The 17,569-nt window shown below is 38.5% G+C and overlaps 1 protein-coding gene across 1 annotated transcript in view; it reads left to right on the forward strand.

Moving 5' to 3' along the window:
* The first annotated feature begins 6,679 nt into the window (after positions 1–6,679).
* CD96 (CD96 molecule) overlaps positions 6,680–17,569 on the forward strand; it is a 113,779-nt gene continuing 102,889 nt past the window's right edge. The window contains exons 1-2 of the mRNA XM_025376224.1: positions 6,680–6,893; positions 9,625–9,981. Of these exons, the coding sequence (XP_025232009.1) occupies positions 6,833–6,893; positions 9,625–9,981 (418 nt within the window). The 5' untranslated portion in view covers positions 6,680–6,832. The remainder of the gene's footprint in view (positions 6,894–9,624; positions 9,982–17,569) is intronic.

The following is a 17,569-nucleotide window of genomic DNA, read 5'->3' on the forward strand; positions in this document are numbered from 1 at the left end:
ACATTTACAGCGTTGATATGTGAGGTGTGCATCTCTCACAGGTAACTGTCAGGGTCCCTGACACGTCGTTCTTTGATATTTTATTTTACCAAGTGATACATCTGAATTATGCGTGCTGTGAATCACTCTGCAGGAGAGTGAGCCTAGTTAACTGCCAACACCCAAATTTCTACCTCATTCTGTGGACTTTTACTCACCATCATGTAAGTGGTAACACTCATGATCTGATTAATGTTCATTTCTTTATGGAAAAAAAGGTCAAGATAAAGCCAAACACTTCAATATTTTAAATACACATAACTATGACTTCAGACTGCATTTCCCACCATTGGGCACCAGTATCCTGATTTATAAAATAAGGGAGTTGATTCTCCTGAGGTTCTATGGCTCTACATGGCTAAAGTGTGAAACTGATAAAATACTCTTAATGCCAAGTAGATTCTAACTTTCTCTGAAGCAATAAGGCATACTTTTAGAAAAAAAGAGCTTTGAGGATCTTCAGCTTGCTTAAAAGAAACCTCCACACAGAGTATTTTCTACAGTTTATTTGTCTCCATCCTCCTCTAGCACTCCTGTAAATGTGGCCTTCCTCACTAGGTGCTGGGTAATTAGAGAAGCTTCCCCATTAAGTCACAGTCATGTATATTGGAGATAGAGGAGAGGCTCAAAAGAGAAAGAGAGTTTGGAGATGTAAATATGAGACCTATAGTATCTTCCCTGGGCAAAACCAAAGGGAATAATAAATGACTAAAGACCAGTGAAAATAAAGTAAAATTGATGCTGAGTTATATAACACCGGAATGAAGCTAATTCAATACCTTTAATTAAAAAATAGCATGCTTGGTTTCACCCAGAGTCAGTCAGAATTTCTCCAGGAAATTAAATTTAAAAACAAGCAAGAGAACAAACAAATACACAACAAAAACTTCTCAAATATATATATATATAAAAAAATAATTGAGATAAAAATCTATTTTGTGTGCGTGTGTGTGTGTATAGTTGAATATATATAAATCTTTATTTTTTCCTCTGTGACATACAGGTGTAGTTTTGTCAAGAGGAATGTCATGGGAATGAAAAAAAAATGTATGCTTTTTGGATTGCTTCTTATTTGTCAAAATATTAGAGAAAATTTGCATTTTAAATTGAGGAATAATTGGTTTTATTATTGAATATGTTATGAAGCTCAATGTATTGGTTAATAGTGTAAAAGACTCATTGTAACTAGCACAGGATTTTTTATAAGAGACCCTTTGATCTTCGGCAGGACATTTTACCTCTTCGGGTGTCATTTTCTTCATCTGTAAAATAAAGGGCTCAGTCTATGCTAAATGACCAATACAGTTTCTTCCAACTCCAACATTCTATAGGTTTTGGTAGGAAATAGAAAATCTATGTGTGCAAGCATGCTCATGCGTCAGCTTTGAACACTTTCACAAAACAGGCAAATCTTTACAAAGTTAGACTTCTTTTCTGAAGGAAGGAGCATATTTTTATGCACAACTATATTCTTGTTTGTTACAGTTACTTTCTGGAGACTGTGGTTCAGAACAGCGTCCCTGGTCTCTGTAAGATCTTCAATCTTGAAATAAAATTATATTCATGATAAGGTTTTCATTGAGCCAGAAATGTGAAACAATGCATTTTTAAAAGATGTTCACCAACAAGGACTAATTTCTATCCTAATTACTTCTCCTCCCCGTTACAACCCCACCTCTTCCAAGAAAAGAATTTGGTTTGGCTCTCAATTGCCAGGAAATGCTATTAATCACAATCTCCTATTCCCTGATAATATTATTTAATTGAGGTTGTATTGAGCTATACCATTACTAAAAGCAACAAATACAAAAGTGTGCTTTCTCTTTCTCTCTCTCTTTCTTACTCTGTCTCCCTCCCCCTCTTGCACTTGTGCATGCCCTATTTCTTTCACTCTTATCCTCAAATGCAGGACTCCGTTTAAAAGGAAATTATTGGGGGAAATAACAGGGGACAGAGGGGGTAATTCAGTCCTTGGCTGACCTTACCTAGCCTATCGTTTCCACTAAGTACAGAAACACGACAATTTCTATGTGAACTATAGTTGTAAAACTACAATGTGATTAAGAATATTATTGTCGCAGTCTATCAAAGAGCCCCAGTACGTGATTTTGCTCCACACTATCTATTTTTAAGCTATAAAATCAATTGCAACCCTTCTCAGTTTTTCAAGGTGTTCTTTCTTTCTTCATTGACTATGAAGAGACATTTTAATAAATTTTAATGTTTTCCACCCAGGTAGAATGTAGAACTTAAAATATTTCTTCTAATTCTGGCTATGCTAACTTAACCTTGGAAATATGAATGGTTTCTTCAATGTATTTCTGAAAAAGTCAACATTATGATTACTGAGTTATTAAATTGCCAGGGCTTTCACAATATTAAAATATCTCTGCCTCTGTTTTTCTCTGTCTCTCTCCTTGTTTCAGTTTGCTACTCAAAATAAATACTCAAAGATTATTTACTATAATTATCCAATTGAATTATATAATTTTATTTCTGAAAATAAAATGTTAGGTGAAATTTACATATATATATCTCTTACCTAAAATTATTTTTTGTACATCTATAAAATGAATTTTTAACATACATGTGGTAAAAATTTATTTTCTTTATATATATGTGAGTTTATGAAGAAATCTAGACAAAAATACAACATATAGGTCTTGGTAGTCTTTGGGCAGTTATAATTCTTTCTTATCCATTTAAATTTTCTTTCTTATCCACTTAAAATGGTTTCATGTAATGAGCAGATACTGATGTTGTAACTGAAAAAATGTATTAAACTAAAATTAGTCTTTCATGGATGGAATTGAGCATGGTGAAAATAGTGGTGATAAAACAGATTGCTATGCTGAAAGTCTCGTGAAACTCTTTTTCATTACATGCTAACTCATTAAACTCAGGAAAGCTGAGGAAACCCAGAAGAACTGTACTCTGATGCAGGCAGGACTGCCAGCTGTGCCATAATAGGTTATCTTTCACATCCATCAAAAATCTATTGATCATTTAATAGCTGCTCCTCGATTAGAGTGGTTCTTCCAGTGGGAATCCAACTCCTTTAGTTTTCCCTTTTTCCTAATTTTGAGGCATGAAACTTTATAGGAGATTTTGATTCCATGCCCAATCCTACATCTCACCTTACAGCCTCTTCGTTGGTAATGACCTTGCTTTCATCATGCTTTGCCATACCAGTCAGCCCATTCTCATCCTAAAGTGCCCAAAGAAACATAAACTCCTAACAGGTCTTCTGTTTCTCTGCTCTCCTTTCTTCCATTCATTTCACACATGCCCACCCAATTTATCCTTTTAAAATGTTACTTTAAATATATGACTCATATGCTGAAATCTCTTTAGGGAGTCTCTCTGACATGAGAAGAAAACTCACACCCTTTAGCCTAGAATTCAAAGCTCTTGGACAGCTTTGGCTGCCCCAAGTCCCCTAATACAGCCTCTGCTAAACCAGAATAGCCCACTGAATAAATGGCCTTGAACTTCAACACTATCAAGTGCTGGCTCTTCCTGTTTCTTCTGCCTGGAATCACTTACCTTGCAGTTTCTACCAGTCTGACTCCTATAAAGCCAAGTTTAGATTCCACACTTCAGATGCTCTTGGCCCACTCAACCCCTAAGATAACTCCCCCTTTGCTAAAGTCCTGTCCTACCAACTCGGTTGGAATGTACTTTATGCTACTTGACTTTTTTAGTGAACATGGATGCTTCCTCCCAGCTAAATAGTAACTGCCTTAAGACTGAGGGTTATATTTTATCTTTGGTATTTTAAAATTATCTAAAACTATGCCTCTTCAGGAATCCCTTAAGAAGTGCCACACAGTAAGTATTTTTTAATTAACTGAAACTTTAACCATCATGTTTTCTAAGCATTTTGGAAAACATGCAAAAGTATAACACTCCTCATTTTTCTTTTTAGTAAGTGTTTAACGATAAGTAAGTAATATTTGAGTTAACCATTATGAAAACCACAAAAGTAAGTTTACCTTTTGCTCAACTTCCTGTTTCTGAAAATGTCCTTTTCTCATTGAGTATGTTTAGCTAGAGCATTTAAAAAGTTTGTCCAAAACACACAATCATGGCTTGCCTTTAGCAGAAATAATGTGTGTTCCTGCTTCTCTTTGTAATTAATTGAATTTGCCTCTGCAGTTCAAGAAGATCACGATTTCTTTTTGTGTGTGAAACTGACTTGCTTCTGTTTTCTCCTTATGTGCAGCAGACTATAAGGCAGAAGAAACCCTGTGCAATTGGGATATGGTGAGTAGGGAGGATAATAGAAGAGATTGACATGACTTCCATAGAAGAGTTATTTTTAAGTATAGAGAATGCCTGTCTATCCCCATGCTGAAAGAGCCTTTAGAAAATATTACCAGGATTGAAAGGCGGTAGGGGCAATTCCCATCACCTGGGATAGCCGTGCCAGTCGGCGGAGTGTTGCTGCCACCTGCTGCATGCAAAGAGCCATGAGGGGCTGTCGCCTGGGTCTTGCAGCTACAGGACACCCGATGTGAAAGCATTCAGTTAATATTCTGTGGCTACGCATCTGAAATTGTTATACTCTCAGAACCTGGTTGGGTCCCAAAGCAAAATTAGCTAAATCTGATGGCTTCAGGCCATAGAATTTTCTAGATATAAGAATCATGAACTAAGCCCTGAACAATACCCAGAGGACAGATTTGTCATATAGCCACTAAATGCATGGCTCAGGTAGCCCAGCCCCAATGAGAGGCAAGAATTCTGCTGAAAGTAAGTCTGTAGCACTGGAAAATAAACAACCATTTCCATGTTTCTGAGTTTACAGACTTTTTTGGAACAATTACTTCACTTTAATACAATAATAGATAGGAGAAGTCTAAATACCGCAAAGAGGGTATTGTTCTTAGAGAATTCGATAAATGTAGATTTGCATTGGTTTCTATTAGGTAAATTCCTCTTAATATGAAAAATGGAACGAGATCATAGAATCCCTTCTCTGGGCTTGTAATGTGTCCCGATTTAATAGGGATGCCAACGTGCAAATCAGGATCTTCGTAATGCATCTCCAGGACTGTTTCTGCTGCTATGCTTCATAATTTTGATTTACCAGAATTTCCAGGGGCAATGGGAAGAGATGTAGCTACCCAGAGCAGTTATGTCTCTTCCTGCCCCTCTATCAAGGACTTTGAGTTCCCCAGCCTTCCCTGGAAAATCACTGTCAGCACCATCTGACCCAATATCCCCAGTGACCTGAAACTCATGGGAAGTTGGGAAGGGGCGATAATAAAGGTTTGGGGAGCACTGGACTAGGCAAGCAGTAACTACCTCTTCTAAATTCTGCAAGAAATCATTAGCTGAGGAATACTGAATAAGTATGGCAATTACCATGGCAAGTATTTGCGGCGGTGGTATAGGGGGTGGTCTGGACATCCAGGAAGACAGTAGCTGTTATTTATTTACATGACAATCTCTCTTCTCCCATCTAAATTTAATCTCCTGAATGGCAAAAGCATTTCCTTGTGTCTTAGCATCATCTATATTCTCCACAAGTCCTTGCATGGAGAGATTGGTGTATAGATGATAACAACCTGACCAAAACTATCTGCACCTCACCTGAAAAGAATTCCCATCTCAGGATTGCAATTGGCCTTTTCATTTGTCTTTGGTCTTGCTAGGTGGTACCTATATCCTAGTAATGAGATTAGGGTCGCAGTATATTTTAATCATGCATACGGTGTGTATGAAGACACACATGTTTATTTGTAGTTATTCTGTGTCCATCAAACTTACGGTAGTCTTCAGCCTAATGCTTGTTTTCTTAATGTTGGAGGGTGATGACAGCCTATTTTATCTCAGGCTGAAAAACTAACACAATTAAATCAATCAGAGAATCATAACAGGGAATAGTCGTCATGTTCTTCTACGAATAACCAGACATTTTTACCAAGGGGTCACTTTCCTGAAACTTGTTTGCGGTTCTCTGTAAATAGAAGTAACTAGGCAGATGTTATAAGCCTAATAGCTCACTGAGGTGGGAATTCTCTGCCTTTGGATTCTGATTGTTACTGCCTTGCTTTGACTTAGGCATGGATAAGCTCTTCCGTGGTGAGCAAAAATGGCCTCCAGCCAACCCGGTGGGAGACCTCCCTATCTGACTTCCAACCTTCCCAGAGGAAGGGTAGAAAAGTAGCCCTCACTCCTCCACTCCCAGGAAATGTGCGTTTCCCTGCAAGAGGAGAGACAATAACAGTTGGTTTGATAGCTGACACTATTCCCTGTTACTTTTCAGATTTTATTAAAATTAAATGTGTTAATTCTTTGTTCTTTCACCCCAGGGCAATTCTGGAAAGAAAACATATCTTAAGATTGAACAGAAAAACTATTATGAAAGACACCAAGCTCACATTTGTTAAATGACTTTGTGCTCTTGAAAAGAAATGTATAAAAAGCACATTGCCAACTGCTCTGCGTGATATCCTTTGTTTAGATTTTAGACGCTGCTTGACTGACACAGAGATCCTGAATAAGAGACTCTTTGGATACTGAAAAGTCTTTTAAAGAAGGTGATATACAGATTTCAGAGAACAATTTCAACCTTGTTCTCTTGAAGGTTATACTCAGTCCTGAACCACATTACTTTCCTGTCTACGTTTCATTTCCTGGGGGCTTGCCAAGTGATAAACAGACCCAGGCGTGTGTGGTAGATCTGGGTTTTTTTAGCACGAAGTGGGTGGCTGGGGTTTGCTTGAAAACATCAATTGACTTAGTGATCATTACGGAAATGCTGGTGTAAGGTGTTCAGAAGACAATGGAGAAAAAATGGAAATACTGTGCTGTCTATTACATCATCCAGATACATTTCGTCAAGGGTAAGACTTCCAGTTGTCCCTTCTTGTCGGATGGGCCTCTTTAGGGGCGGATGGGGCCTCTGTTCATTTAAAATGCCTTGTGACTGCTGCTGAAATTGATCACCAAAGGACAAATCATTACTACGGGTTTCAGTTACGTATTTCAGTGGCAGGTATAGGAGAGATGCTAGAATCTAGGAATGATTACTAATGCACACTAAAAATAAGAAGGGAATGGGTCGTTTGTGCCACTGCTCTGAGGCATTTTCACCCATTTCCTTTCTAACAGGATCTCTGGAGTAATTGGGAAATTGTGTTTCTTGGAAATGAAATGCTTTCCAAATGGTAGTCAAAACAACTGCGGAAAAATTAAAAATCACAAAGCCGTCAACGCTCAGAGATCCTTGCTTCACTTTTTTCTCTCTCAAGTACTCTTTTTCTTTTGGATATAACAAGTATTTCTCCTCCAAATACTAAGGTCTTTGGGAGTTGAATGCACGTTGAATTTTAATGAGGCATGTGTAGGTAGGAACCTGGGAGACAAAGTGGAATCCTTATGACAGTAGGAACAAGAGCCTAATGGGCCTATTTAAAAATAGAAGGAAGATTAGTTCTGTATTCCTCAGTATGAGAGTATTATCGTAAGCCTGAGTGTCTGAAGAATTAACTGTGCTTTTCAGATATAGCTATGAAAATATTAAGGAGAATCTCTAAATCAAAGGAGATTTGGAATATAATGCTGTAGATAGGATCAGAGCCATATTTTCAGGCAAAGGACAGCTCACAAGAAGTTACATTAAACTGTACTAACCTCTGCCTACCAAACTTTTGCATCCACAGAAGTATGATAATTCCCATTTGTCAAGTACTTTTTACTTTTAAGAGCCTTGTTTCTTCTCAGTTGCTTGTCGTCTTTTTATCTTTTCCTTTTGTGAGCTTCAGTGGTACTTGTCACAATAATATATATCATTTCTGTAGCAGGATTCCATGTTAATTCTAAAACTGAGGCCAACACTATTGAAGGCATGTCACAGTCTCAATGCTTACCACATTTTAAGTGTCCTGTATCACTTGGTCAGACTGCTGATGGGAAAGAGACTCTACTTATGTCTAGTATTTCAGACCATCAATTAGAGGTGATACTAAGTGGAGCCTCTACCTAAGGTTAGATGAGGTCCTTTCAATCCTTATATATTGAAAGTGAAATTTCTTACTCTAATCAACTGAATTTGGGAGGCAGTTTGGGGGTTATGTGGAAGGAAAATAAAATAAAATAAGTAATAATAAAGTTTAAAATAATAAACATAACATAGGTAATAGTTAACATTAAGTATAGGTTACTTAGAAGTTATACATAGGCTAAGAAATTTAAGTAGCCCCTCCCAGCATTGCTAACAAGTTGCAGCTGCGAGCTTACCTCAACCTTCCAAGCTTATTGCCTGCCTCCAGACCCCCCTCTATGTTTCTGTAACTCCTGTTTTACCTCACCCCACCTCTGTCCAGCTTTAAGGTTGACTGGTCAAGATAGCTAAATCGTAAGTTTGCTCAGAATTGTCACGAGTTAAATAATTTACTGTCTTTGCCTGAAACCTGTATCCTGCCTTGTTTTCCCACCTCAAATGACATATAAACAAGCCTGCTTTCTCTGTCAGAGTCAGCAGCCATTTTGGGCATGAGTCTGCTGTGGGCCTGGATGCCCAAATTAAATAAAGTTCTTTTTGGTCTCCAAAGGTCTCTTTGTCTTCCTTGGCTGGAGTTTTACTGCGACAGTTATGAGGGTTATAGAAAGACACAAACTCTCGGTAACTGAATTCATTCTTTTACTGGAGGTGTGACCTTTTTTGTTTTGTTTTGTTTTTTGTTTTTTGAGATGGAGTCTCGCTCAGTTGCCAGGCTGGAGTGCAGTGGCATGATCTTGGCTCACTGCAACCTCCGCCTCCCAGGTTCAAGCGATTCTCCTGCCTCAGCCTCCCAAGTAGCTGGGGCTACAGGCATGCGCCACCACGCCCAGCTAATTTTTGTATTTTTAGTAGAGACGGGGTTTCGCCATGTTGGCCAGGATGGTCTGGTTCTCTTGACCTCGTGCTCTGTCCGCCTCGGCCTCCCAAAGTGCTGGGATTAGGGATGTGAGCCACTGCACCAGGCCTGGAGGTGTGACTTTGAGCATACCCCGTTTCATCTCTCTGTGCCCCAGTTTCTTCCTTGATAAAAAAGGGTTAACAACATCACTTATGGCGTGTGAGGGGGATTAAACAAGATAACATATGAAAGGCCCTTGTAAACATGTATTTTTCAAATAAATTGCTATACACATATCATTTATTTTTGCAGTTTCAGAAAGCATCACGTGTGTATTATATTCAGCTGTTGTTTTATAACCCAAAAAGCCAATTATATTAAACGTAAGAAGAATTGTCATACTAAGTTTGCTAGTATGCTTCAATTTTCAAATAGGCTTGATTTTATTCACAGGTAGTTAGAAACCTTCAATTATATTTTGGTCAGACCAACACATAGATAAATATTTAGAAGTCAGTAATTTCCTCTAGCTTCTCTACGTAAATACCACCTCATTTATATTGTCTCATGCGTCTCTATCTGAGTCAGACACAAGCTCTACTCTACTCCTAAAGCAGTCAGGGAAAAATTTCCTCAGTTTCTCCCCTCACCTTACTGAAGTGACTAGGGTTTTTAATTAAGAGTCATTCTATGTGAATTATTTAAACTCAAAGCTCATGTTCTTCCTTTTCAGGAGTTTGGGGAAAACCATTCAACACAGAAGAAAACATTTATGCTACACTTGGCTCTGATGTCAACCTGACCTGCCAAACACAGGCGAAAGGCTTCTTGGTGCAGATGCAATGGTCCAAGGTCACCGATAAGGCAGACCTGATTGCTCTTTATCATCCCCAATACGGCTTCCACTGTGCCTATGGGAGTCCCTGTGAGTCACTGGTGACCTTCACACAAACTCCTGAGAATGGGTCAAAATGGACTCTGCACTTAAGGAATATGTCTTCTTCCGTCAGTGGAAGGTACAAGTGTATGCTTACTCTGTATCCAGAGGGCATGCAGACTAAAATCTACAACCTTCTCATTCAGACACACGGTAAGCATAACTGGAAGACGGATGGAAGCACATGCTTTCACTCAGCTCCCTTCTCATTCAACAAATGTACCTTGTAAGAAAAGCAGGGTTAGGCATGGTGCTCAGCATACAAAGGCTGAGCAGAAAGAGCCACTGTCTGATAAGGGAGACAGGAAGTGACCACAGAATTTAAGCAAATAAGTGTAACCTTACAGCAGTGATAAGCGTCAATAATAAAGACTGTAACAGTCTTGTGAAGGAGCACATCACAGAGGCCATTGAAATTGTCCTTGAGAAATTAACACCATAGCTTAAGTCTAAAGAATGAATAGAAATTAACACAATTTAGGGGGTGGGGCTGAGGCAGAGTGGAATTGTGAATAATCCCAGAGAGAGAAAAGAGCTTGCATGAAGCTCTGTGGAGTGTTTGAAGAAATGGGAAAATGCCAACGGGACAGCAGTACTGCGATTAAAGGATAAGGCAGGTAAGGACCAGATCATGTTGGACCTGGTCAGATTCCCTTTTAAAAGGTTTCTATTTTGATCTCAAAACCATGAGAAGACATAGAAGCATTTCCAACAAAAGGATGGCATGACATTTATAGGCTGATTGTATTTGTGTTGTTAAAAAAAAATCATACTGACTTTCCCGTGAAAATGAGGTGAAGATGGACAAGAACAAGCAGGTAGAGACAACTCAGGAGACCATCTCAGTAGCCCAGAAAAGACAGAGTGGTAGTTCAGGTAGATACAGAAGGAAAGTGGCAAATTTTGTGCATTGGGCATAAAACAGATATGATCATAGAGTGAATATAAGATAAGGGCAGTATGAGTGAAGGAGAGAAAGAAGTTGCAGGTGACAACTGGGAATCTGGCATGCACACCTGAATGGTGGTGCTATTCACTGTGAGGGAAGATTTGTGGGTGAATTTATGAAAGTGGTTCTGGGTATACAACATTTAGTCTAGGGCAGGTAAAGGGGCAAAGGAGGCTGCTCGCCATGCAGCATTCACACCAACATACTCTGGAGGCCTGCATTTAGAAGCGGGAATCCTAGATTTAAGTTCTAGCTCCTTTCCGAATAGAAATAAATTTGACTTGGGGCCTATCGTGTAAATTCTCTGAGCCTATTTGGAAAATGATTATAATAATGCCTGCTCTAAATTACCTGGCCCTAAAGTAAATGATTTTCATTTCTGCTAATGGAAAACAATGAAAGTGAAAGCCAACAAATGCAAAATGCACTGGCAGTGGACTAGTTCTGTCTCAGGGCAAAGTGACCTGGTAATATAACAAAAAAAAAAATAACTCGTGAAGATCATATTAAAGGGAACATAGAGCTGCCCAGAACAAGCAACAGATATGGATTTATCACCTCCTCTCCATGTCTTATAATTAATTTACTTGCTCTAAAAATATGCTGTTGGAACAGTCCACCTATAGGCCAAGGTCCTATCAACTACTATCTTACAATGCCCAATTCTCTTGCTGTTTTCCAGAAAACACACTACACACACACTTCAGTTCAATTAAGGATGGAGTGGAGTGGGATTGAAGTAAAGAGAAATGGAAGACCTACGTAGAACACTGTTTAGCTACACATACTTTGATTCAGGTAGCCTGTATTTGAACATTGGCTCTATCACTTACTATACATTTCATCATTCCCAAGTTGTTTCAAGTTTCTTACATAACAAATATGGATAATTATAGTACTTTCTTTATAGGTATCACTAGCTTGATGATTAAATGAGATAATCTGTGTAATGCACTTAAATGTATAGTTCCTGCTAAAGGATAAGAGTTTGGCAAATGGTAGTTTTCAATTAAGAGTAGTATTAATTATATTGAGCAAATTCTGTTTCTCAGTTCTGATTACATATGAGCCCTGCTTCTTCTCTTTATATATTGACCTCATTTGGAACCCAGTAAGACATTTGCCATGTAATATTAGCACAAGTACACGTTGACCTTCGCTTCATACATAGATTTTTTGGTACATTCTGCCTGAACCAGTGAACAATACTCTTGCCTCACTGAGGACTTAGTGTTTCCTTCATTGAGACTTGGCAACATGGATTGATGTAACTTTTATAGGAAATAGAATATGTGATGCCACAAAATGAAGACAGCAATGGAGAACAGATAGTATATTATCCAGAAAGGAGAATGGTGTTGCCTTTAAAGAAAATGAATTTCTTAGAATAAAGAGAACCAAAGGAGGTAAGCTTGTAGCTACTAAAAACTGCAGATCACTGGAGAGGCAGACACCATATCTATACTTTTTGTGGTTGGAAAATTTCCAGTCTTCTGACCGTAACTTTGCTGCTGTCATCTGAATCAGATGAAAAGCAATGGCCTCAGTGTTAGAGAAATGGTTCTGGTATTGTGTTTCTGGGTACAAAGGGAGTAAAATAGAAAAGAGCAAAACAGAAGGGGGAAACAAATCCTTCACCACAGAGTGACCAAAAATGTTAGCCTGGTGTGGAGCTACAGAGCAGGCAGCTGACTAAAAGGAGGCAATTGCCATCTGAGAGCTCTGTCAAGTTCACAACCAATAGCATATTTCCTTTTTACCCTTTACTCTTTCAATCTTCTCTTGCTTCTTCTCCTCTCACTTATACAGTTTTCCTCTTAGGCCCCTGTGCAATCTTTAAGTTTACAAGCTAGTTGGGTAAGCAAAACACACCTGAAGTGCAAACACTTATGTAGTACATAAACAAATGCAAATTGAAGTGGTGCATAAGAACCTAATTTGAAAATGCTGAGGGACTTGAGGTGTTTGGGTTGATCATCTCTTCCTGTTTCTTTTCTGTTGCCGTTTGAATCATTCTCTCATGTCTGCTCACAACACAGTGTGTGTCTAAATCCTGTTCCCATGTTCCCCAAGGGCCTAGATGTGAAAGGATTCTGTTCTCTTTTCACAATATTTTGTCTCTGTGTGTGTCTCAGTGCTCTGAGGCTGTGGACAAGAGTGGAAATATAATAAGCAGTGTGGGGTTTGCCTCTTTTCCACTTTCACTTGACAGGGTTTCCTCCTAGGTTAGGAGCTTTTGAGTCACTCCAAGAAATGCAGTTCTCTGAGTCAAGCCTTGGATTGTCATAATCTAGATTTCATTCATTTGAATGCTACTGGATCCCATAATGCTTCAGACTGTAAGATTTTGGTGCATTTAAAAATTTGTAGTTATTAAGATCAGTTATAAGAGTATAACATGGCTTTAATTTACTAGTTCACAGTGAATGCCTTGGTGGGCCCTTAATGTTATTGGAAGCAGTAGTAGCAGCGAGAGTGGTTGAAGAAGTCATGGTCCTGGAAGTTGTAGTAATAGTAGCAATAAAATTTTGATCCTATAATGTTGATAAGCTTGGTCTAAAGCATGTTATTATCCTGTCTAGTTTGTATTGAGCCTGAATGCTGGCTCTTCTTAAATTCCTGTATTTAGTCTTTATCCAACAAGTGTTTTTGAGTGCTTACAGGCTGGGCACCAGGCACAGAGTAGGCATATATGCATAACTGTGCCCTCATGAATCACAACATTCAATAGGAAGAAGTTGACATTCATCAAATAAGCAAACAAATACCAAATTGCAACAGTGAGAAGTGCTCCAGAAGTGAGGAAGTAGACAGTGTATGAGAGGGTATAATAGGAAAATCAGAAAATACTTTCTTTCCTTTCCTCTTTCCTTTTCTTTGTCCTTTCCTTTCCCCCTTCCTTTCATTTCCCTCTCCACTCCTCTACCCTCTCTTCCTCTCCCCTCCCCTCTCCTTTCCTTTCCTTTGGAAGTGCTGCTTCAACTGGAGTTAACCAAGTGAACACAGAGCTTTACAAAGAACAGGACATGCAAAGGCTCTATGGTGAAAGGAAGTTACAGCAACTGGGTAGGCAGGGGAGATTTTAAAAGGTATTATGGCTCGAGCAGAGGGATTACAGGTGAGACAGTTGAAGATAAGTTTAGAAAGATTGATTAGTCCAATTAAGGAGTTTTGTCTTCATCCTAAGAGCTGTGGGAACTAATTGAAAGGTGGTTGTTTTGTTTGACTTTTTTTTGTTTTGCATTTCAAAAATGCACCTTTGTGGCTCAAGTGTGGAGAATGAATTGAAGAAGGCAGAGAGGACAGTGTGGATCAGTTAGAAGACAACAGCAGAAAGCTACATGAGAGATGCTGGTACCATTAAGTACAGTGGCAATGAACTAGAAAGAGAGGAATGTTTAGATTAGAAACTTGTGTAGGAAATTCTCCCCACAGGATCAGTGGTGGATTGCCTATGTGAAGGGAGGAATAAAAAGCAGTGTCAAGGATGATGCTTTAATTTCTAATATGTGACACAGAAAAAATAGGGGAACATTGTATTAGGGAACACTGGAATATGATCAGATTATGCAGAAATTATTTTGCATTTCATTTTGTACATGTTGAGTTAGGCATGAAGTTGTGACATACAGAAGATATTAGGTAAATATCTGGATATACAATTTCTGATCCAGGAGAGAAGTTTAAGCTGAAGATACAGACTGGTGAGTCATCTAGGTGTAAGTGCTAACTAAAGTTCTGGGAGTGAAAGAAATCATCTAGGAAGAGAAAATCAAGCAAGAAAAGTCATGTGACACTTCAGCAGAGTCCATGGTGACGGATGGAGAAAGATGAGTCTTCAGAGGGTAATGAAGAGCAATTAAAGAGGCACAAGTAAAATCAGGAGTGAACTGGGTCACAAAAACCTAGAAACATATTACATTAAAGGAATAGCCATCAATCATAAAGTTTCTAAGAAGATAAAATAGTTATTCGATTGTATATTAAAACATGAACTTTTTTATCACCTAACAGGAACTGTTTAGTGGCATTATGGAATGGAAGTCAGGCTGGAAGGAGAAGAGGAATGAGTGGGAGGCAAGGAAATGGGGACAGCACATTGATATGACTTTCAAGAAATCTGCCAGTAGTAACAGGAAGAGTAGAGGTGTTCAAATGCGGGATTCTGTTGATATTGCAGTAGAGATGGTGGTGGCGGTTTCAATTAATAAAAGACACTTGACTGTGCTTCAAAGTTAATGGGCAGGATCTAGTTCAAAAAGAGTAGTTAAATACACAGTATGGAAGATAAAATAATAAACGAAGGTTTCTAAGAAAATGGGGACAATGATACTTACAAGTAGGACTACCCTGATATTGAAAAAAAAAAAAAATCCGGTTTTGTTTTCTTTTTTTATTGTAACAGGAGGGAGGGAAAATAAGATGAGTGCATATAATGAGGGAGGTGCTGTCTCTATTTCTTTAAAATAGAAACAAAACCATCTTCAGCTAGAGAGAGGAAGGAAGCTTCAGAAAAGAAGATTGAGAAAGGTTTGAAAGAGCTGTTATGGATAGAAGCGAAATGAATTCACTAACTAAACACATTTGGATTTTTGGTCTGTGTTGAACATCCATTTGGGTATGGTACGAAATGGTAGTGAAAACAATTTGCATCAGGCCTTCTCCAGCAGTGACTGGCTGCTTGAGTCTGGCATTAAAAATATATCGTGCCACATTTGGATTCCCTTTTAGATTGTTGCCAAAAGATAAAAAAGGGCAAAGGATTTGGGGTATAAGCAAAAATATTATTGACATAATGCACTATAGAACTTTAGCTTGATAATAAGAGACATAAAGAAAAAATAAAGCTGACAGTTTGGAAAAAAGTAGAGTGATTAACTCATTAAAAGAGCTAATGAGGTTGGAGAACAGTTGAAATGGGACTAGTTGCACAAGCTGGAAGAATAGATGTTTGTAGGTTTGAATTTGTGATTTTATAGATAGAGCAATTTTACATGATAACAAGATCCAAGATGTGATTGTGAGAGTAGATGGCTAAAATGAAGTGGAGACAATTAATGAAGATGACAGCGGGAAGAACTGAGAGTCCAGATATTGGAAAAGTCATCTGCACGGTCACTGAAAGCACCTACGTTATGTCAGGTTTGGAGCTGCAAAAGATTGCAATCTACATAATAACAGTTTCAAAGATAACGGAGTGTGATTGGGAGATCAGAGCAGAAGTTGACAAACTTTTTCTCTGAAGGGTCATGCTGTGCTTTGAATATTTGTCCCCTCCAATATCATTTTGAAATTTAATTGTCATTGTAACAGTATTAAGAGATGAGACCTTCTTTTTTTTCAAATTTTATTTTAAGTTCAGGGGTACCTGAGCAGGATGTGCAGGTTTGTTACATAGGTAAATGTGTGCCATGGTGGTTTGCTGCACAGATCATCCCATCACCTAAGTATTAAGCCCACCATCCATTAGCTATTCTTCCTGATGCTCTCCTTCACCCCACCACATCTTCCGACAGGCCCCAGTGTGTGTTGTTCCCCGTCATGGGTCAGAATGATTTATAACAGAATGATTTATATTCCTTTGGGTATATACCCAGAAATGGGATTGCTGGGTCAAATGGTATTTCTGCCTCTAGGTCTTTGAGGAATGGCCATACTGTCTTCCACAATGGTTGAACTAATTTACACTCCCACCAGCAGTGTAAAAGCATTCCTTTTTCTCAGCAACCTCACCAGCATCTGTTCTTTCTTGACTTTTTAATAACAGCCATTCTGAGTGGTGTGAGATGGTATCTCGTTGTGGTTTCGATTTGCATTTCTCTAATGATCAGTAATGTTAAGCTTTTTTTCATGTTTGTTGGTTGCATACATGTCTTCTTCTGAGAAGTGTTGATTCATGTCCTGTGGCCACTTTTTAATGGAGTTGTTTCTTTTCTTATAAATTTGTTTAAGTTACTTTGTAGACTCTGGATATTAGACCCAGGACCCTTTAAGAGGTGATTAGGCCATAAGGGCTCCACTCTCCTGGATAAGATTTGTGGCAATATAAAAATGTGTGTTTAGCCCCCTCTTGTCTCTCTGTGGCTCTTCTGCTCTTTTGCCATGTGGGGAGCAGCATTCCTCCCTCCGAGGATGCAGCATTCAAAGTGCCATCTTGAAAGAGAACACTCGCCTCTAACCAGACACCAAACCTGCCAATGTTTTGATCTTGGACTTTCCAGCCTCGAGAACTGAGATAAATAAATAAATACGTTTTTAAATAAGTTATCTAATCTCAGATATTCTTTTGCAGCATCGCAAAACAGACTGAAATAGTCCAGATATTAAATATTTTAGGCTTTGTGGTCCATAAAGTCTCTGTCATAACCACTCCACTCTGCCACTGTAGCATAAAAAACAGAGAATATGTAAACGAATGGGCCTGACTATGTTCTAATTCAACTTTATTTACAGAAACAGGCAACAAGCCAGATTTGGCCCACAGGCCAAGTTTCATGTCCTCTGAGTTAGAGAATAACAGTAGTGGATCAAGGAAGAAAGGGATTGTTTGGTTTTTCTTAGAATGTGTTATGCATAATTGACAATACTGGGGACGGTTTTAGGTGATTCATGAAACAATGTTGAAAGCTTTAATTGTGGAAAACGCTAAACAATATACAAAAATCACATAGAATAATTATGAAAAGTATATAGAATAAGCTCCCACATACTGAACATACAACTTCAGCGATTATCAACTCATTGCCAATCTCTTTTATTTAAACACTTATCAACTGCTGCCTTCCAAGATTA

The sequence above is a fragment of the Theropithecus gelada genome, chromosome 2, assembly GCF_003255815.1.
Source record: "Theropithecus gelada isolate Dixy chromosome 2, Tgel_1.0, whole genome shotgun sequence".
NCBI lineage: Eukaryota > Metazoa > Chordata > Mammalia > Primates > Cercopithecidae > Theropithecus > Theropithecus gelada.